At 57.9% G+C, this 21080-nt stretch overlaps 6 protein-coding genes across 6 annotated transcripts; 2 read left to right on the top strand and 4 right to left on the bottom strand.

Annotated features, from left to right (window-relative positions):
• Positions 1 to 339: 339 nt before the first annotated feature.
• C8A04DRAFT_34298 (TPR repeat protein oca3) lies at positions 340 to 1501 on the bottom strand (the record flags this gene model as incomplete). Its single annotated transcript, XM_062782783.1, has 4 exons — positions 340 to 576; positions 628 to 786; positions 848 to 1054; positions 1124 to 1501. 4 exons carry the CDS (start codon positions 1499 to 1501, stop codon positions 340 to 342), a joined length of 981 nt encoding a protein of 326 aa, XP_062640444.1.
• Positions 1502 to 1657: 156 nt separating this feature from the next.
• On the top strand, positions 1658 to 5841 carry C8A04DRAFT_24864 (adaptin N terminal region-domain-containing protein; the record flags this gene model as incomplete). The annotated part of the gene is made up of 6 exons (XM_062779330.1): positions 1658 to 1773; positions 2280 to 2398; positions 2460 to 2656; positions 2733 to 3116; positions 3197 to 3425; positions 3482 to 5841. 6 exons carry the CDS (start codon positions 1658 to 1660, stop codon positions 5839 to 5841), a joined length of 3405 nt encoding a protein of 1134 aa, XP_062640443.1.
• Positions 5842 to 6111: 270 nt separating this feature from the next.
• On the bottom strand, positions 6112 to 9981 carry C8A04DRAFT_9224 (uncharacterized protein; the record flags this gene model as incomplete). Its single annotated transcript, XM_062785404.1, has 3 exons — positions 6112 to 6881; positions 7091 to 7173; positions 7868 to 9981. The coding sequence occupies 3 exons, from the start codon at positions 9979 to 9981 to the stop codon at positions 6112 to 6114; spliced, it is 2967 nt and encodes a 988-aa protein (XP_062640442.1).
• Positions 9982 to 10914: 933 nt separating this feature from the next.
• Positions 10915 to 12615, top strand: C8A04DRAFT_24861 (tRNA-guanine(15) transglycosylase-like protein; the record flags this gene model as incomplete). The annotated part of the gene is made up of 2 exons (XM_062779329.1): positions 10915 to 11155; positions 11222 to 12615. 2 exons carry the CDS (start codon positions 10915 to 10917, stop codon positions 12613 to 12615), a joined length of 1635 nt encoding a protein of 544 aa, XP_062640441.1.
• Positions 12616 to 13199: 584 nt separating this feature from the next.
• C8A04DRAFT_24860 (uncharacterized protein) lies at positions 13200 to 14247 on the bottom strand (the record flags this gene model as incomplete). Its single annotated transcript, XM_062779328.1, has 2 exons — positions 13200 to 13622; positions 13672 to 14247. The coding sequence occupies 2 exons, from the start codon at positions 14245 to 14247 to the stop codon at positions 13200 to 13202; spliced, it is 999 nt and encodes a 332-aa protein (XP_062640440.1).
• A 1283-nt stretch (positions 14248 to 15530) lies between these two features.
• Positions 15531 to 19246, bottom strand: C8A04DRAFT_24859 (uncharacterized protein; the record flags this gene model as incomplete). Its single annotated transcript, XM_062779327.1, has 3 exons — positions 15531 to 15638; positions 15733 to 18800; positions 18901 to 19246. 3 exons carry the CDS (start codon positions 19244 to 19246, stop codon positions 15531 to 15533), a joined length of 3522 nt encoding a protein of 1173 aa, XP_062640439.1.
• Positions 19247 to 21080: the final 1834 nt, after the last annotated feature.

Below are 21080 nucleotides of genomic sequence, written 5' to 3'. Positions count from 1 at the left end.
CATTCCCCACCCGTGATTTCGACTACTTCCGTCGTGTTTACTGGAGCCACGTTCAGGCTCGACTCTGTTCGCGAACTTTCCTGCCCAAGACCCACACTCCCGCTAATGCAGTCGGGCACCAATGAGGCCCGGCAACTGAACTGGGAACGGGTCCGGGAGCTCATGATGCAATTACCAAGCTGCGCAACGAACGCGATTGCGCCCGGCCGGTGAAAGAGCGCCCCCAGATCCTGGTCATGCCCGTCATGACTCACGATACGGGCGGACGGTGGAATGGTAAGCACGACGCGACAACTCAAGCGCGGGTAATGGTTTTGTTTCACCCTCCGACAAGGCCGGTCACCTCTTGATGGGCGACTCATCCTCAGCAAGCAACTCTCGAGCCGCTGCAATCTCAGTATCGCTGTAACCACCCCATCCACGCTCCTTTGTAGAGCTGCGGCGGACAATCTCAGCAAGTTTGGCCGTGGCCAACTCGTTCAGCCGCTCAAGGGTGTTTGTATCGGGCACCACGAACTCGTTGCCGTCGCCTTGTTTCGTCGGCTTGCTGCCATCGGCGAGCAGCCTTTTTGAGATCTAGGGAAATGTCAGCTGCCACGCTCGAGTCCTTGGCAACATGCTTCTTACCAGCTTCAGGCCGTAATAACCCCGGAGATAGTCGTCACACAGCTCGACACTTCGCGAGAAACGCTTGATCGCCTCGGCTAGGTACTGTTGATACGACCCATTGGCTACGCCCGGTGCGGTCGCGGCCATGAACTGCAGCTCGCCAAGTCGTGCGTGGATCTACAGTGAAGATCTGCATTAGCATAGGGCTGAGATTCTCGGTTCTCTGTGGGCTGCATACATTCCATGCGTTTGGGGCCAGCACGAGGACCTCCTCGATGGCGTAGATGGCCTGTGAGTACAAGCCCTGAGACAGGTAGATATCCGATAGTTCCGACCACGCCTCGGAATCGGTCGGGGAGAAGTCGAGAAGCTGCACCAGCGCCGATGCGGCTTCGGAGACGCGGCCCAGGGATCGCAAGAGCGCGATTCGCCTTTTCGCAACAGGCTGGGGGATCTCGGTTAGCTGTGGGACGTATGACAGATAGTCTGAAAGGAGGAAGGCGGGGACGCGAACAATATTGGTGTCATTCACGCTCAGTATTTGGTTGTACTCCTTCAGCACCTTCTCCAATTCGCCATCGTTTTGCGCCTCGGCTTCCTTGACCAAGCCCTGGAGTGCCTGAACCCGCTCGTTGTCATCACCGAAGCGACTGACAACCCGCCTCAGGGCAGCGTGCGCGGCCGTGTCGTCGCCCGTCCGCAAGCATGTCAGAATCAGGTTTTCGTACTGGAGCCAAAGCTCGGACTTCTCGGAGCCGTAGAGGAGGGTGTTGAGAGGTGATGAAGACACGGTCGCGGGAGAGCTTCGCAGAAACGCGGGAGCTTGCTGGGCCACGGCCAATGCGTCTGCCGGCGACAGCTGCGAGGCTGGTAAAAGAGTTGGAGGTGCCATTGTTGTTTTTGTCGGGTTGGTTGTTCTGTTTGATGATACGCGTCGATGGAATGGAGACCGTGTCGTTGATGAACTGCGAGGCTGCTTGCGGGAGTGTTGTGGATACTACGCAAACAGAAGAGCTCCTTTGCAGAAGCTCCCCTTTCCATCAAAACGATGGACAAGTGCCAAGGCTCAGCGCCCGAGCTGAACTGGAAGCTGGAGCCCGGGCCCGGGCCCGGCTCAAGTCCGGTCCGGCAGAGCGGTGTTAAATTCTTCCGCGCCCAAGCACAGTGCGAAACTGCCACAGTACCCAGCTTAGACACTGTCCCAACTCGACCCGCCGGCGTCCGTCCAGTGACGTGCTGCGCTGGAGCTTATTAGTTACCTAGTGAGAGAGCATCCTTACCACTAAACTTCGGCGGCCATTTCGAGGTTCCTCTCAGCGAGTCCCTGGAGGAGCGTGATACGTCTTCACCCCTTAGCATCCCCTTCAAGTTATAGGACTCTTCGACTTCGCACGGCACGATGCGCTTCATCCCCGCGCGTCCCATCATCTCCAACACCACACCTCCCCGCTAAACCCCGCCTAATCCCACGATCGCCCAGTGCTCTCTCAACATCAACAATAACTATCGATCCTCGGGCGCCGCGTTGAACACCCCCGAAAGTCTGGGCGGGACGGTGGAAATCGAGACATAATAAGCGTTGTAGTGGCCACTCACTTCGACCATGTGCGTTGGTTCGCCGTGTTTTGTGCGCTCCCTTAGGCCACGTGCTGATCGAATCCCCAACCTAGGTTCGAGAAGTCGCTCTACGACCTCATCCGCGGTCTGCGGAACCACAAGGGAAATGAGAAGGAATACATACAAAACTGTTTGAAGGAATGTCGCGCCGAGATTCGCAGCCAGGACATGGGTCGGTTCCCCGTAGTCCTCCCGCCTTGCAACGGCCCGCCAGGCTGACATGGGAGATACAGACGTCAAGGCGACGGCCTTGCTGAAGCTCGTGTACCTCGAGATGGTGGGCCATGACATGTCATGGGCTTCCTTCCACGTTCTCGAGGTCATGTCTTCGCAGAAATACCACCAGAAGCGAGTCGGATATCTCGCGGCTGTCCAGAGCTTTCGCCCAGACACAGACGTGCTCATGATGGCCACAAACCTGTTGAAGAAGGTGAGTACCCAGATGAGGACGGCCCTGTCTCTTTTTTGATCTTGGGCCAAACGTACACTGACTCCCCGTATCCTAGGATGTCGCCGGATCGCAACCGATCATCATCTCCCTTCCCGTCGCAGCGCTTCCCCATCTCGTAACGCCGTCACTCGCCATGTCGCTGCTTGGTGACCTGCTCCCACGCCTCAGCCACTCACACGCCGCCATCCGAAAGAAAACAGTTGTGACGCTATACCGGTTGGCGCTGGTGTACCCTGAGGCGCTACGTGCGTCATGGCCCAAAATTAAGGAGCGGCTGATGGACCCAGACGAGGACTCGAGCGTTACAGCAGCCATCGTGAATGTGGTGTGCGAGCTAGGATGGCGGAGACCACACGATTTCCTCCCACTGGCGCCCCGCCTCTTTGAGCTTCTGGTCGACGGTGGCAACAACTGGATGGCGATCAAGTTGATCAAGCTGGTAGGAGAATCCGGTTTTGTCCTCTGCTGCGATGGCACCCCTTATCTGGACTGAGACTGACCTTGCTGGCCCCGGAACAGTTTGCGACCTTGACACCCCTGGAGCCGCGTCTTGTACGAAAGCTGCTACCGCCATTGACAAATCTCATCCGGACCACGCCAGCGATGTCTCTTTTGTACGAGTGCATCAACGGGATTATCCAAGGCGGCATTCTTGGAGATGGAGAAGACTTTTCAGCCCGGGAAGAGGTGGCCTCCCTCTGTGTCACAAAACTCAGGGGGATGGTGTCCGCCCACAGTGACCCCAATCGTGCGTGAAGTTGATCCCCGCCTTAACTCGCAGAAAGTAGCTGACAAAAATTCCAGTCAAATACGTCGCCCTCCTAGCGTTCAATCGTATCGTCGTCACCCACCCCTTCCTTGTCGCGCAACAGGAGGACGTGATCCTAGAGTGTATTGATAGTGAAGATATCACGATCCGGATCAAGGCGCTCGATCTGGTTCAGGGCATGGTCAGCAGCGACAACCTCGTGTCGATTGTTAGCCGCCTGATGCGCCAGCTCAAAGCGTCCTCGGCCGCGCTAAACCAGCAAAACGGTGCAGAGGGACATGATGCGGAAACCGATTCGAGCGACGAGCAAGGCACGGCTTCCGGACGACGACGAAAGACATCAGAACGCACACCTCCGCTTCCGGATGATTACACCGTGGACGTGATCGGCCGGATTCTGAAGATGTGCTCTCAAGACAACTACGCCAACATGGCCGACTTCGATTGGTATCTTGACGTCCTGACTCAGCTGGTCCGAATCGCGCCCGCTCCTCGGAAAAGGGAGCTAGACGCCGACTCTTCCGTGTCGAAGCCGGTCAGCGATGTTTCCGAGAACATTGGGAACGAACTGCGGAATGTAGCCGTGAAAGTTAAGGCTGTCAGATACGCGGCCGTCCGAGCGGCCGAACTCGCCGTCGCCCGCATGGTGACGGAAATCTCCCCAACCCGCCAGGTAGTTCTCGGGGCGCTGAAACCCATCGCGTGGGTTGTTGGGGAGTACGCTTTCCAGTTATTATCAGCCGACGACACCTTGAGGTACCTTCTCGATCTGGTACCACGCATCGAGTACCCCGAGGCGCTCGCAACATGTCTCCAGGCGGTGCTAAAGCTTCTGGCTCATGTCGCCGGGGACGAGCAAGCACTGTGGACGGCGGAAAGGAAATCGAGCATTTCGTTGCTCATGGCCCGTGTTATCCACGTACTAGAGCCGTTCGCGCTGCACCCCTATCTAGAGGTCCAAGAGCGGGCTGTCGAGTTCACCGAGTTGCTAAAACTGACGGCCGAAGCAGCCGCCGGACAGGCACCGTCTTCGGATGAAATCCAGCAAGATCCGCCGCTGCTTCTCACGCAAGCGATCCCATCACTCTTTGCCGGGTGGGAGCTGAACTCCGTAGCCGCTGGCACGCAACAGAACGTGCCAGTTCCTGATGATCTTGATCTCGACGAACCCATCCATCCGGACCTCAACAGGCTCCTCTCACAGGCCGACTCGTTGATGCTCCCGACACAAGGTGACGACGACGAGTTTGAGACGTACTACAGCCAGAAAGCAGCTGCGACAAGCATGGCCAGCGAGCCAGCGATAAACAGACTGCTAGACGCCCCAGAAGAGGTGACGCCGAGCTCGTCCTACCAGCAATCCGAAGAGAGCTATCTCGACCCGGACATCGTGGCACGACGCAAGGCGGAACGCATGGAGCGGTACCGCGACGATCCATTCTACATCCCGGACTCGACCGCGTCCGGCGGCCGGTCCACCCCTATCCACAACATTCTCCAGAAAGAAAACGGGCCGGACCTCGACATCGATTCCATCCCGATCATGCAGCTCGACCTGAACCCATCCGGCCGCGCCAGTCCCGCTAGACAGCAGCAGCAACAACAACAACAACAACAACAGCAACAACACCGACAATCCCCCAAACCCAAACCCCGCCAACGCATCGTCGTAGCCGCCGACGAAACCCTCGGCTTCAACAGCGGCAGCCGCCCATCCACCCCGCGCCTCTACGACTCCGAAACAACCACTAACACCACCACCGCCACAGCAGCAGCAGCTAAAAAGCTCAAGCAGCAATCCCTCCTCCAAATCAGCTCCTCCCACATCAGCGATCTCAGCATCATCGACAGCGCCAGCGCCAGCGCCAGCGGGAATGGAACTAGTAGAACAGGAGCAGCATCAGCAGCAGGACTAGCACAACACCACGAGCAACAGCAGCGCGAAGAAGCCGAGATGGCACAGGCGCTAAAGGAAGTCCAGCGGTTGCGGCTGGAGATGCAGCGGGCAAATGAGCGGATCCAGGTGGCGCAGGGTGTGCCGGTGGAGGGGGTGGTGGTGAGTAGTAAGAGGAAGAAGAAGAAGAAGACGACGGCGACGAAGCCGGGGGAGAAGTCTGAGGGGGGGAAGAGTTCTGCTGCTATTGCTGGGACGGGGTCAGTAGTGACGGGTGCAGGGGAAGCGGATGGAGGAGGAGAAGGTAAAGCTGTGGGGGTGCCGGCCGTGAAGAAGAAGAAAAAGAAGGTTGTCAAGGCGGAGGAGCCGGGGTCGGGGCTGGAGCTGGGGCCGGGGGCGGCTGGGGAAGGGGATGAGCAGCAGTCGGTGGTGAAGGCGAAGCAGAAGAAGAAAAAGAAGGTGGCGAGGGTGGTGAAGTTGGATGAGGGAGAGGGTGAGTAGACGGGTAGATTGGTGTGTCTGCGTGTGTGTTGGTGAAGCTGGATGGATAGGAGGAGACAGTAAAGTAAACAGAGCGAGCAGGCAACTGAGAATGGAAGAAGTGGTATAATAGTCGAGTTTAGACGTGGTGAAGTCGCGCAGTGAATTCTCCGACTAAGCCCATCAATTAGACGGTTATACCGTATTCTCGGCAAATAGCTTTCCCCCTTCGTAACAACCCCACCTTTTTTTTCTTTTCCCCCTTTCTCTCATCTCGTGCTATATGCTACATCACAACCACCCCCCCCTCAACCGCCCCGCCAAAAACTGCATCATCGGCAACGCCTCCTCCCGATCCCGCGGCATCCCATCCCCACTCCGCTTCCACCGCACTACGTTAACCTCTGCAAACTGCTCCCGCACCAGTTCCTCTTCATCCTCATCGAAGGTGTCACTGTCCTGGCTGCAGAGGACTAGTACGGGTGTGCTGCTACGGTTGTTGCTGGGGTTGTGGCTGGGGATCATGGAGGGGGGCAGAGGTCCGGCGAGCGAGACGATGCCTTTGAATGCTGCTGATCCTGCTGCTTCTGCTGCTGATCCCGGTCCCGATCCCGATCCTGATCCTGATCCTGATCCTATACCGGTACTTGCACTCGTACCCCCCCTCACCCAACTTCCCAACCCCAACGCCACCGACCCCCCCTGCCCAAACCCAAAAAGCAGTATATCCCTCGTTTCCCAACCGCATTTGCCCACGAGCACTTCGCCGATGAGCTTGTCGGTGATCCAGCTTCGGGCGAGGGTGAAGCCGGGGTCGGGGTCGATGGCGGGATTGGTACTGCTGCTGTTCCTACTACTGCTGCGTGAGGAGGAGGAGGAGGTGTCTGGGGTGAAGGTGAGGTCGTCGCCCCAGTGGTAGGCTTGTTGTTGAGGGTGATTTGGGGGTTGTTGTTGTTGTTGTGAGTTGGGGAGGAACAGGGCGGGGAGCGAGGAGAGGCCGCGGACGGAGATGGCGAGGACGTTGGGGAGGGAGAGGGTACGGGCTAGGGAGGTGAAGGGGACTAGATGAGGTTAGTTAGTGATTGGTTTTTGAGTTGGTGTATAATGGTGGGTTATATGTGCTGTGAGATGCGGGAAGAGTATCCGTAGAGGGACAAATGGTTATGATATATATGACGCAAAAAGGACGGATAGACTTTGGCGATGAATGATGATGATGATGAGTGTGATGAGTGAGATGGACGCGGCAACTATGAGAAACATCACACACCCTCGGTATCACCTAGCCCATGAAACAGCAACATCAACGCGGTCGTCGATTCAGGCGGGTTGGGGTAAACCAGCGAGATGGGACTAGTCCCCGTCGGGCCGTAGGTCGGATGCGACGGGAGGATGGAGGCAAAATCTTCTTCTTTTGGGATGCGTGTTGGTGGCATGTTGGTTTCTTTCTTTCTTCTTTCTTTTTCGTTTCTGTCCTTTTCGCTTTCGATTTCGTTTTCCTTCTCCACTTGTTTCTTTCGTGATTCGGATCTTCTCTTGAATTTATGGCCTTTGTTAATTTGAGATATTTCGTGTGAGCCGGTGTATTGCGAGATGTTCGGACATCTGCAAGTGTTTTTGTGTGTGACAAGAACTGCCAATTGTGATGAGTGAGGGAAGTGGATGAGACAGGGTATCCGTACGTTACTATATGTGTATCCGTCTTGAAACGAAGCGGGGTGAATGACGCCGTCTTGGCAACGGTGCTCCGGGTTAAGTGGGGCCGGTTCATCGGGCCCGGAGCTGATTTGTTTTCGGATTCCCTATTCAGGGTGTAGTTGATCGTTAGATGAACGTTGGTCTAGGTAATAACGGAAACTCTGGGGCCAAGCCACTTTGCAATGTTTTAGTTTTGTCTAAGGCACAGGTGTGACTGGGTTTATGTTTATACGTATAATGTAATGTACCGTCTACTAATCCAAGTACTCCAAAAATACCTACCATCAAACGCTCATCCAAACGCCGCTGCTCCAAAATAACAAAACCCCATCCCCCCCAAAGCCCTCACCTCACCAGCGAATCCTCCTCTTCCCAACCCCGCCTCCTCCTCCTCACCCTCGACGGCCCCGCCACCATTTGCTCCCACTGCCCGTCTTTCCCCCACACCCCCGCCCGCGTATAATCCCCCCTCTGACTCCCTTGCATCCACGCAAACCGGAAATACTCCGGCACCCCCCCTGCCACACCCGCTTCCACATCATCATCATGGTGGCGGTCGTCCCTCACCCACGTCACATTGTTCACTACGGCCCCCGCGTTGTCTTCCTGGCTGTCGTAAAAGTACTGCCGAAACCGCTCCACATCATTCACCAGGACGCTGATGCCGTCATACGCGCTCGGGGCTGGATCCCAGGTGAAAGTGATGCTGCTGCTGTTGGTGTTGCTGCTGGCGTTGCCACCAAGGATAATCTCCGGCGTGCGGATAACGGGCAGCGGGGAATCGAGGGGCGCGTCGCCGCGGAGCTCGTAGGCGGTCTGCAGCACGGAGCCGAACCCCCAGCGGGCGATACCGTTGATGAAGAGGCCGATCAGGAGGCCCTGGTAAAGCAGCGACGGGCGGGTCTGGATGGCGGTGCCCGGTAAGAGCAGCAGGGCGAGGACGAAGTGGTGGATGCGTAGGCTGAAGTTGGGGAGGGCGACACCGATGACGATGGCGAGGATGAGAAGGGCGTATAAGGCGAGGTTGCGGAGCAGGCGGGCTTCTTGGCGGAAGAAGTAGATTTGCGAGACGGAGATGGCCAGGAGGATGAGGATGATGATGGCGAGAGCGGCGCGGGCGCCCGGTTGTTGGTTGAGGTCGTGCGGGGTGAGGCGGTTGATGGGGATGAAGTCGAGGGTGTAGTTGGTCAGGGCGCCGACCCAGGCCGCGCCGAGCCAGAGCACCGTCTTCTCGACCTGCGCCGTGAGGCCCTTGAGTGTGCGGCGGACCCCCATCTTGTCGTACATGACCCAGCCGACGAACATGGCCGGCAGGAACTGGGCGATCTCGGTCGAGATGAGCGAGGGGATGTCGCTGTGGGTGGGCGCATCGGTGGCCATGCCAACGGTCCAGAAGAGTACCGTGAAGACGGGGAAGTAGAAGAGCGCGGGCGAGGTGACGAAGAGCGAGAAAACGGCGGTGAACACGACAGAGATGGCCAGCAGCGACCAAACCACGTCCCGGGCATCGCACTGGACGTCCGGCTCGAAGCTGAACGACAGCGGGAAGTACGAGTCAAAGCCAATGCTGGTGATGCCGTTCCGCGTCGTGCTGTTGAAGTTGACCGCTCGCCCGATCAGCTTCACCACCCCGCAGCCCCCGTTGGCGTTCGAAATCACCCCCGCGTGGATCGCTGAACCGCAAATAAACGAATCGCCGCGGTACACCGCCGTGTCGTTCACCCCGTGCGCTGGCCCCCCTCCCGCCTCTTCCGGCGGGCCTCCAATGACCAGCTGTTGGTAAAGAATCTCCTGGTCCCCCACGGCGCGCGGGTTCAACACTTGGTAACTCGCACAGTTCGCGGGACACCGGAAGGCGAAGCCACCATCCGAAAACGGCCGGCAGTCCACGCCGTCCAGCCCGCACCCGTTCCCAGACGCCCAGTACGTCGACCCGCACCCGATCTGCGTCGGCGTCCCCCACGTCGGGATCTCGGCCGCGGTCAACCCGGCGCGCATAACCAGTGCGAAGGCCACCAGCCAGACGGCCCAGAAGATAAACACCGCCAGTCCCCGGTGGCGCTTGCGCGGGAGGAACTTGTCGACCAGGACGATGGGAGCGTGCTGGACGAGCGGGAAGAGAGGGTCGATATGGTACCGACGTGGGGGTTGTGGGCCCTGGGCCCAGGTTGCGCCGGCTTTGATGAGGCGGCGGACGGGGTATGGGACCCATTTGAAGCGTTTCCAGGAGCCTTCGTCTTGAATGAAGCGGGGGGTCGGCGGGGAGCTGTCGGGTTCGAGGTCCTCGACTACTACGGGGGGCGCTGCTGTCGAGTCTACTGAGGGGGCATCTTGGATTGGGGCATCGGGGTGATTGTGGTTGTCCGTGGTGGTTGCTACGGAAGCCTCGGGATCTACGGGAACGGCGTGCTGCTGCTCGCTGGTGACATCGCGGGTGTGGGATTGGGCCGTGGTGTCGCCCATTTCGAATTGGGGGCCTTCCCGTGTCAATTGAGGGATACCAAAGGCCTCAGATTGTGCTCAAAACTCGAGTTCGAAGGTTGGTTTTGAAAACCGCCAAGACAAGAGAGCAAGCGAGTGGAATGATGAATCAGACAATAGACATTGACTGCCTGAGCATGGTTTAGGTCTCGGATGAAAAGCAAAACGACATACCCCTCCGGGGAGCGAAGAAGAAAACAATGGTCACATTGGACTCTGTCAATAAGAAGTCAGGTGCAATTGGAATGGAATTGGCCCGAGAACACGGGAAAGGCTGGAGTTGCAGCTCGGCCGCCTGTGCCGTTCACGTTATCGATACGAGGGCAACAGGGGGAAGGGCCTGTGAAACCCACTGATCCAGGCACGGGGAGGGGCTGAGGCTTCGCCTTGCAGGGCGGGCGTGGGGTTAGACGAAAAGGGCAAGGAGCGCGTCGGCTCGCGGGGTACGCCCCGATAGTTGGGTGGCACGGGCGTAGCCTGCTCGTACATAATACATTACACGAGGTATGCAAATACCGGGATGGGAGGACTCATCTCGTGCCTGGTCTTTCCTCTTTTGGCCATTGGGCTCTTGTACATACATAGTAGGTACATACATAGCTGCTTGAGGCAGAGACACAAACAAATTCCCCAAATACACTACACAAATCGCGAATGCCGGAGCTCGCCATTTCGAGCACGTCCAGCCAAGCAACACAACGGGTTTTCAAATGTTTCAGACGTTTGCCACCTTTCATCGGATTTAACCGGACTTGGTCAAGGCTAGCGGCCACGAGACGCAGGGTTCAGCACCAGAGACGCGGGCCCATCAGCCCACTGAACCCCTGAACCACAGGCCCAGTCCGGGGGAAAATCTCGCTAAAAGTGTTCGGGATCGACACCCGACAGACCTCACGGCTCGCTACCGTCTCAAGCATGACGGCCGACGGGGAACCACACGACCGGGAAGCGGCCGCGATGGGATTCGAGGTGCTCAAGGGTACGCTACGAGATGGCGTAGGTGCGCGTCTCGGGCGTCTGGCCATTGCGGGGCGCGCTCCCATCGACACGCCCAATTTTATCGGCGTCACATCGAGGGGCACGCTCCCACATCTCACTCCGGACAACATCACCCGGCATTTGCAGACGAAAGGGGCGTATATGGCCCTGGAAGATTGTAAGCTGTTGTTGTGTGGTCTCGAGAATTGGACTCATAGGGTCTCAGGCTAACTAATTCTTCTAGTCATTGAGAAGCCACAGCACCATCCCAAGAGGATACCGCCCGTCTACCAAACGCCCACCGCTCCTGCAGGTGCTCCCTCTCCAGCTGGCCATGTCTCTCAACCGACCCCCCGCTTGCACGCCTTCACTGCCATGCCCCGCTCTGTCACCACCGTCCTCGCCGCCCGCCGTCTGCCCGCCGTACCCGCGCCCTCGGGCAACACCAACAAATCCATCTCCGTCTTCACCTCTACCGGCTTCCAGGCCGTGACCACGCAGGACTACCTCTCGGCCGTCACAGCCTTGTCTCCAGACATCGCCATCCCCCTCGCCGACCTGACCCATAGCACCGACACGCCGAGTTCCAAGCGCGCCCTGCGCATGGCCGAGCGGACCGACGAGTGGATCGTCGAGTGGTTCGCCTCGCTCCAGACCCGGGGCCGGACTAGCACGACGACGACAGCTACCTTTGCCCCCATCCTGCCTGTCCCCTACCCGATCCAGTGGGAGTACATCTCCCGCCTAGCCGAGGACTATGTCCCGACGGGCCAGCTAGCCGGCCTGGCCGTGCACAACCCGGATGTCCTCCGCGACGTGGCCGAGCACTACCCGTCCCTACTCCCTCTCCCGCGCTTGTCGCTATCCACCCCGCCCACACCGCACCACATCCTCCGCCAGATCTCCCGAGGCGGTATTGATCTCTTCACCATCCCGTTTATCAACGCCCTCTCCGACGCCGGCCTAGCTCTGTCTTTTACCTTTCCTCCTCCTCCGCTCACATCAGAAACACAACCCGAGACCCAGACACAGACACAGACACAGACACAAACGACAACAACCACAACCACAAAAACAACCCGCCTCCCCCTAGCAATCGACCTCTCCGACCCCGTCCACGCCTCCTCCCTCGCCCCCTTAACCTCACTCTCCACCTGCCCCTGCTACGCCTGCACCGCCCACCACCGCGCCTACGTTCACCACCTCCTGCACGCCCGCGAAATGCTCGGCTGGACCCTCCTGCAGATCCATAACCACGCTGTGGTCGCCTCCTTTTTCCAGGGCGTGCGCGACACGTTGCTACACGGTCCTTCTGAAAGCTCTACAGAATCAGGCAGTCACAACAATTCCAACTTCAACTCCAATGATGGGAATGGAGGGAATGGTAGGGATGAAATAGAGAGGCAAGAGACATTCGACCAAGCCATGGCGCGTTTTACACAGACGTATGAGGTTGATTTCCCCGAAGGTGCGGCGGAGCGGCCCAGGGCGAGGGGGTATCAGTTCAAGAGTGTTGGCGGTGGGGAAGGGAAGAGGAATAAACCGGCTTGGGGGAGGTTTGATGGGGCTGATGAGGGGGGGGAGGGGGGTCTTGATGGAAACGGAGGGAGGGATAAAGAGGGCGGAGAGAGTGGGTGAGAGATGGATGGGTGTTTATAGCATGGTGCTTACGAAAATAGAGGAGTTTAGGTCTGTAGAATGGATAGATGATGACATTAATGAATGGGGAATACCCCGCTCGGATAAACGAGAACAGACAGAGGCGGTATTTAGTCGCAAAATTCATTCCACGACTTCACTACGTCTAAACTCGACTATTATACCACTTCTTTGCATTCTCAGTTGCCTGCTCGCTCTGTCTTGCTTTGCTTTGCTTTGCTTACTATCTCTTCCCACCCCGCTTTTACAGACACACTAATCTACCCGTCTACTCACCCTCTCCCTCATCCAACTTCACCAGGTCCAAGGGTGGAAGGATTTTACCTTTTGGCTCCATCTAGGTACATAGCCTACAGCGATATCCTTGATCAACGGCTTGGAGCGTTTATACCTTAGGTAGGTACTTCGGTTTCATTTTTCATTTATCATCCGACCTGCGGCAGTCTATGCTAATTCCAACCAGCGGATGCAACTTCCAACAACAACCCTAACTACCCGCCAATACGGCCTGCGTACATATATCCATACCCGTCACGCCCCCCGCGTCCCCCAAAGCTTCAATACTACTCCATTTGGACCACAGTGGCAGTCCCGCTGACGACCCACGCCTTCTTGGCGGCGTCCTTCACGATCTTGTACTTCACGGTCTTCTTGTCGGACCCCATGACAAAGTAGTTTCCTGCCTTGTCCTGGGTGAGACTGTGCGACTTCCCGCTGATCTTGCACTTGGTGTAGGCCTTCGGCTTGCTGGCCGGGGAAGGGGTGGTCGTCGTAGGGTGCGCCGCGGGGGTCTTCTTCTTCGGCGCCGGCGCCGGCGGAGTGCCGGTAGGCGTGCCGAGGTCGAGATTAGCCATGTTCTGCGTCAGGCTGGGAACGGGCGGGACCCCGCCGACGAAGTCCCTGGTCGGGCTCTTGCCGCTGGCCTCGTCGGTGTGGAGGGTGACGCCGGGCTTGAGCTTGCCCCAGCTGTCGGCGCTGAGGATACGCTGGGAAATGACGTTGGTGAAGGTCTTCTTGGCTTCGTCCTCAACCCACCCACCAGGTGAGCTTGGCCATATACGGGAGCGCGGCGCCGTTGGGGCCCTCAGTGTTGCGGTGCGCGTCGTTCATGCCCATGCAGCCAAGCGCCCAGATAGCTAGGTGCGCCGTCAGCTTGCCGTGGCCGTAGGCCGACCAGGGGATGCTGCGGTACTCGATGGCGGCGGCGGGGCGGCTGCCCGTGCCAGGAATGCGCCGGACGCGCATGGCCACGAGCTCGGTCTGGGCGATAATGTGGCCGTATCGCGTCTCGCCGTAGCGGCAGTAGGTGGCCATCTGCTTCAGGGGGTTGATACGCTCTGTGTTGACTTTCTTTGTCTTTTGGACGGGCAGGGCTGATGTGCCAGGCATATGATAGGGCTGGTCCGTATCGACAGTGCAGTCAGAGTCCCTAAGACTTAGCCAGGATGACTTCCATTTCTGCTTGAGCTTACTATCGCCAATGGCATAGACGAGAGGCTTTAGGGGGTCTTGGTGATGGCTGTACCGGTACTTCTTTGTGATGGTACGGTCCTGGACGGTCCAATCGGGGTTCATACTAGACGCCGAATCATCTTCGTATTTCCACGACATGGCTTTAGATGCAAGTGTCGGGTTAGGTACGTGTGCCAGGTGGGCGGTTGCCATTCCCTTCCGCTTGCGGAGGATAGCGCTAGCCGCCTTAAGGGGCTGCCTTTCGATGTTACAGGACCATACAATACCTAGCATATCGACGTTATGCTCGGTGACGATTTCCGTCGGTGTAGTACTAGGCGTTGCAACGGACTTATATGGGTAAAGTCCTTCCACTCTTGAACATGGGCCCTGGGCCCATCATCAAGAGTAACCTCATCGAAGCGGGTTGAGGTGGTATTTTTGTAGCTGGAACCAGCCCAGTGGTCGATAATTTTCGGGTTCTCACGCTGCAGGACCTCGAGGATGGTAGGCATGATAACGGCAGGGGAGTGTGTAAAACTGTGGAATAGTAAAGACAATGTGGACCACAATAGGATAGATGTGTGTTGGCTCGGGAGGTCGATAGGTTGCATGGAACGGAACGGGTATGCTTAGAGTTTGAGCCACGGAAAGATAACAGCCGGCTCTGGCCCCTATATAAGTAGCAGTTGCGGTCGCGACACGACACGTAGCGGGCCCGGCGCTATATTCATCAGTACGATCCAAAATAGATTTCGACAAGGCTCGGTACAGCGAGGTTGACGTGGCCGAGCCGGCGACCTCGTCTGTTCCCCTTTGAGACCCGGGGCCCGGGACTCAGGCCAGGGTCTTCGGGGCCCGGTATCGACGCCGCCGCCCTCATCCGCATATAGCATATGTTTTGGAAACACAGAGGAAACACTTGTTGGGTAGCTAGTGCCGTCTTCCCATTGGACCTTCGTTTTGGGTTGGCCAACACATGTTACAACTTGAAGTTACAACTCACACCAGCTAGTACACATGGTACATCCGGCAACATGTCCAGCCCCTGGGCCGTTGGTTCTAGCGCAGCCCAACGTACCTTAAAGGTGGTCACAGTCCGGATAGTGTGACCCAAAACTGTGGTCGCTCGGTCGACTTTGTCTCATATTTGGGCGGCTCGGCCGGTGCCGCGGCTCTGTCGGCTCTGGCCCAACCCCGTTTGGGGTCCGGATTGATTGTGGGGGCCGGAAGAAAACAGGATGGAACAGGAAATTGAAGAGGAGAGAGGGGAAGCAGCTAGGTAGAAAACAAACTCGAAAAGGGGCAAAGCGGAGGGGAAAACATAGACGGACAATTCCAATTGTTTGGAAATAGTGGGTAGGTTAGGTCGAGGTTAAGTCGGCGGTGGTATCAAAAAAAAGAACATTTCCGTATACGTTGTATGGGTATAAATTGGTTATTTACAAGGGCTTCCCGCCGATAAAGTCGGACCACCGGCGCACCTCGGAGGGGATCCCTTCTGGCCGGGGCAGCTTCTCGCTCATACACTGCGCAAAGAGCATGGCCGTCTGTATAATTTGTTTTTCACAGAAGTTAGCAGCTGTTACAGGAGTTACAGGTGATGGATATACATGTTAAGGGAAAGGGATAGGGTAAACAAACCTGAGGCTCCATAAACAAGGGCACGCCAAAGTCGACGGCGTTGCGGCGCATGACGTAGTCGACGTCCATGACCGTCTTGCCGCGGGCCCGGGCCAGGTTAAACACGCCCTTGATATCATACTTCTTGAACACCTCGCGCAGGGCGCGCTTGTCCTCCTTGGGGAACTCAATCACCTCGACAGCGACGTTCTTGTGCTTGGTCGTCGACTCGAGGAACTGCTTGACCTCTTGGTCGGCCGCGTACAGCTTGTATCCCAGGGGCGCGAGGTAGTCGACGACGGTGGTCAGCCAGCGGGTGTCGCCGAGCTCGCCGCCGAAAAGGAGGCCCTCACCGGGCTCGGGCACGCGGAAGTTCATGGCGGACTGCAGGGAGGCCCAGTAGGCGTCGACGAGGTTCTTGCCGAAGCAGGCCATCTCGCCCGTGGAGGACATTTCGACGCCGAGGAACGGGTCTGCGCCGGCTAGGCGGGTCCACGAGAACTGTGGGACCTTGGTGGCGAGGTAGTCGCGCGGGACGGTCATTAGGTCGGTCGGGGGCGGAACGTTCTTGCCGACGAGGGCTTTGGTAGCGACGTCGATGAAGTTGGTGCCGAGGACCTTGCTGACGAAGGGGAATGAGCGGGAGGCACGCAGGTTGCATTCGATGACCTTGAGCTGTGGCTCGCTCGCACCGGTTGGGTCGTTGACTTTGATGATTTGCATGTTGAAGGGCCCTGTGATCTGGAGGGCCTGGGCAATCTTCTGCGCGATCTCCTTGACACGGCCCATGGTGGTCTCGTCCAGCTTGGCGGGCGGGAGCACGAGCGTGGCGTCGCCCGAGTGCACGCCGGCCTGCTCGACGTGCTCACTGACGGCGTGGACGATCAGGTTGCCGTCGGACGCGACGCCGTCGAGGTCGATCTCTTCGGCGCCTTCGATGAACTTGCTGATGACCACGGGGTGGTCGGGCGACACGCTGGACGCGGCCTCGAGTTTGTCCTTGAGCTCGTCCTTGCTGCGGATGACGGTCATGGCCGCGCCGGACAGCACGTAGCTCGGCCGGACTAGCACGGGGTAGCCGACCTGCTCGGCGAATTTCTCGGCCTCCTGGACCGACGTCAGCTCCTTCCACGCCGGCTGGTCCACGCCGATGCTGTCGAGAATCTCGGAGAACTTCTGCCGGTCCTCAGCCTTGTCGATGTTGCGCGGGTCCGTACCCAGCACGTTGGCCCCGCCGGCCTCCTGTAGCCGGAGCGCGATGTTCTGTGGCAGCTGGCCGCCCACCGACACCACAACGCCGCTCGCGTTCTCGAGGTCGTAGATGTCCATCACCCGCTCGTAGCTCAGCTCTTCAAAGTAGAGCTTGTCGGCCGTGTCGAAATCGGTGCTGGCCGTCTCGGGGTTGTAGTTGATCATGACCGTCTTTTGTCCCATCTCCCGCAGGGCCACGGTCGCACTGACGGCGCACCAGTCGAACTCGACAGAGCTGCCGATACGGTAGACACCGCTGCCGAGCACGACAGTGCCCTTGTCCTCGAACGTGACATCGTGCGACGAGGCGTTGTAGGTGGTGTACAGGTAGTTGGTGTCGGCGGGGAACTCGGCGGCCAGGGTGTCGATCTTCTTGACCCAGGGGCGGATGCCAAACTCGAGACGGCGGGCGCGCACCTCGTCCTCGGTGCTGTTGACGGCTTGGGCGATCTGACGATCCGAGAAGCCCATCTTCTTGGCCTTGAGCACCTGCTCCTTCTTGAGCACCTGCAGGCTGCCGACCTGCTGCAGTTCGCGCGTACACTCGACAATGTTCTGCAGCTTGTACAGGAACCACTTGTCGATCTTGGTCAGGTCGTGCACGCGGTCGACCGAGTAGTTCTCGTGCAGCATGGCCTGGCCGACGGCGAGCCAGCGGCGGTCGGTGGGGTTCTGCAACTCCGAGTCGAGGTCGGCAAACTTCTCGCCCTGGAAGCCGACGAAGCGCGGGTCGACCTGGCGGATGGCCTTCTGGAACGACTCCTCGAACGTACGGCCGATGGCCATGACCTCACCCACGGACTTCATGGCGCTGCCGATGTCGCGCTTGACGTGCTGGAACTTGGAGAGATCCCAGCGCGGGATCTTGGTGACGATGTAATCAAGCGACGGCTCGAAGTTGGCCGTCGTTGTCTTGGTTACCGCGTTGGGCAGCTCCGGCAGGCTGTGACCGAGGCCGATCTTGGCCGCCGTGTACGCGAGCGGGTAGCCAGTTGCCTTGGAGGCCAGCGCGGACGAGCGGGAGAGCCGGGCGTTGACCTCGATGACGCGGTAGTCGAGGCCATCGGGCTGAAGCGCGTACTGCACGTTACACTCGCCCACGACCCCCAGGTGCCGCACGATCTTGATAGCGGCCGACCGCAGCATGTGGTACTCCTCGTCGCTCAGGGTCTGGCTGGGCGACACGACGATGGAATCCCCCGTGTGGATGCCCAGGGGGTCGAAGTTCTCCATGTTGCACACCGTGATGCAGTTGTTGTTGGCGTCGCGCACGACCTCGTACTCGACCTCCTTCCAGCCCTTAAGCGACTTCTCGACCAGGATCTGAGGCGACAGCGTGAGCGACCGGGCCGCCATGTTACGCAGCTCCTCCTCGTTGTTGGCAAACCCGGACCCCAACCCGCCGAGCGCGTACGCAGCACGTACAATGATCGGGTAGCCGATCTTGGAGGCCGCATCGAGCGCCTCGTCGACCGTGTTGACCGCGATGGACTTGGCAATCGGGATGTTGATCTCGTCGAGGGCCTTGGCGAAGAGGTCGCGGTCTTCCGACAGCTCCAGCGTCCTCACGCTAGTGCCAAGCACGCGGACGCCGTACTTCTCGAACAGCCCGAGCTTCTGCATTTGCACGCCCAGGTTGAGCGCGGTCTGGCCGCCAAACGACAGGAAGATGCCGTCCGGCTTTTCCTTCTGGATCACATACTCGACGTACTCGGGGGTCACGGGGAGGTAGTAGACCTCGTCGGCGAGCGCGTGGTTCGTCTGGATGGTGGCGATGTTGGGGTTGATGAGTACCGAGGCTACGCCGGCCTCCTTCAGGGCCTTGAGGGCTTGTGAGCCTGTTTGAGGGAGGGGACCATACTTGTTAGCCTCCGAAAGTCTTCCTCTTTACCTCCGTATGACTCATTGTTCAAGTCCACGACAGAGAACAGAACATACCAGAGTAGTCAAACTCTCCAGCCTGGCCAATGGCAAGACCACCACTGCCAATAACAAGCACCTTCTTGACGTCGATGTGCTCCCTCGGTTTTACCACCCCGCTCGAGAGGTATGCCTTCGGGTCCGGCGCGGGCTGCGCAGTACCACTCGCGAGGGCCCGGGATGCGGAGAAAAGCCGTTTCTGACTCAACCGGGCGCTCGGCGAAGCGGTTTGTGTGCGGAAGGGAGCGGGAGTGGTCTGGGGAGCAGCAGTCAAGCTGCTCAGTTGTGACGATGCCACGGGCACGCGGCGACCATGGCGGAGGACGGCTGGGGCGCGGCCCGCCTTGTAGACGGCCGACAACATGGCTCGAACGAACGAAGGGGAGGAGGATGGGGAGAAAAGCGACCTCGGAACCAAGCGACCGACCCTTCTTTATTCCTCTTGTTTCAAGGCCGTAGACAGCACTCCGGTCCTTCGTTGTCGTCAATTGACAGTGTCGCGTGCCGTCCCGGCCTGTTTTGGTGGAGTTGCGTAACTGGGTGGGAGGGAAACACAGGTCGGGAATTCGTTATGGATTATGACAAAGGTTGAGGTTCGCGATCGACCGGGCCAAAAAAAAAGAAGGGGAATCGACCGGGGGTGGGGGGACCGATAAACACTTCCGATAAGCTGTGACTCTTCTGTTCCGTCGAAATATTTTGCACCCTCGACCCCAGTGCGGCCGCAAAATTTTTCATAGTGCTGGCTGGCTGGTGCAGTGACTGTTCCGAGGCCGGAGACATGAGAGACGGCAAGCTTGGGCCCAAATTTGTTCAAAGTTTACGGTGTTGAAATGCATGCAACCTCGAAGGGGAGTCCAGACGAGCTTTTATATGAATAAGGCATGTTTATTCTTTTCCTCTACAGAATTACTATCAACCCAGTTTGCACCGGTAGTTGTGTTGCAATACGCCTTGTAACAGCTCAAGAAATCAGGCCATTCTCGCATGGAAACCCAATTCTTTTTTCCCAGAAGAACATCTCGTGGCCCCAGATGCCCCAAAAGAATTGGATCGGGACCGGGGCTTGACAGGTTGCAGTGGACCCCGCAGTATCACACCCCGGCCCCGCCCGGACAAAAGCTGGAATGTCTTCGATTGGCCAATTCGACCGATTCGACGCTGGCGGTGAAGCGAAGCTCGGACGAAAGAAATTTAAGGTTGAATCAAGGCCGGCCGAGAGAAAGCAGACTCAGCAGAGACATTTTATCCTTTGGGGAATACTCAGTAGGGAGGTCGGGTATTTGGGAACCGCCTGGTGGGGTAAACATCGAGTCAAACATCTGATAAAGGACTCTCCTGAGCCTTTGCAGCAAACATCTTTCAGTGTTGCTAACTTGGTACAAGTAGCGAGAACTACGAAGGGCGTGCATATGGTATTAGGAGCAAAAACTACTACATACCCGAGACTCACATACGGACACCTGGACATGATGTTAGTTCCCATTCTTTCGTTCTGCCCCGGAAATAAATTCATCCAGCAAGGTTCCCGATATCGACCTCGAGCTGTCGGGAATGGGTTGGGCTGACGTCCAGTTTAAAACAGTCAATCGGGGGTAGGGTTAGGGTTAGGGTTATGACTTTCACTGTATCATATCTTCGAGCGTGTTATGATCTTTGAATCATACAGTTATCATTGATATATTATCTCGCTAGTACCTGATCGAGGGAGTACATACATTCGCCTAATCGAGCAAAACTTGGGTACCGGGCAAGTCGGGCAAGAGTCCTCTTGCCACTGACTCTCTGTAAGCCCAGACAGACCGTGACTAATGCCACCTTCCCACATACCCCACCTGCCTGGTGCATCCATGATGATGAGACGAGGGGTCCTCGTCTTGGGGGGTGTGGGGGTGTCTGTCGTTCGCCCCTCAACCCCTCCAAACACCCCGCGGGCGGCTTTCTGTTCCAAGAGACGCCACGCCGCAACCTACTGATCCATCCGTTGGAACCGGACCTGGCCTGAATTGACATAAAACTATCACCCCACCTTGCCTTTGCCTCGCCTTCGTGTTCCCGTTCTTCTCTTTCCTCCTCCGCATCTTCCCTCCAGCTCTGCCCTAAGTTTCTACCTAGGTACCGCAGCCTTTTCAAAACTTTTGTTTGACCTGAGCTCCTTTCCTTTCGGACGTACACCTGAACCAACCTTTCAGAACACC

This window comes from Dichotomopilus funicola, assembly GCF_033296635.1.
Source record: "Dichotomopilus funicola strain CBS 141.50 unplaced genomic scaffold C8A04scaffold_4, whole genome shotgun sequence".
NCBI lineage: Eukaryota > Fungi > Ascomycota > Sordariomycetes > Sordariales > Chaetomiaceae > Dichotomopilus > Dichotomopilus funicola.
Note: the sequence above shows the minus strand (reverse complement) of the source record. Positions and strands in the feature narration are given on the sequence as shown.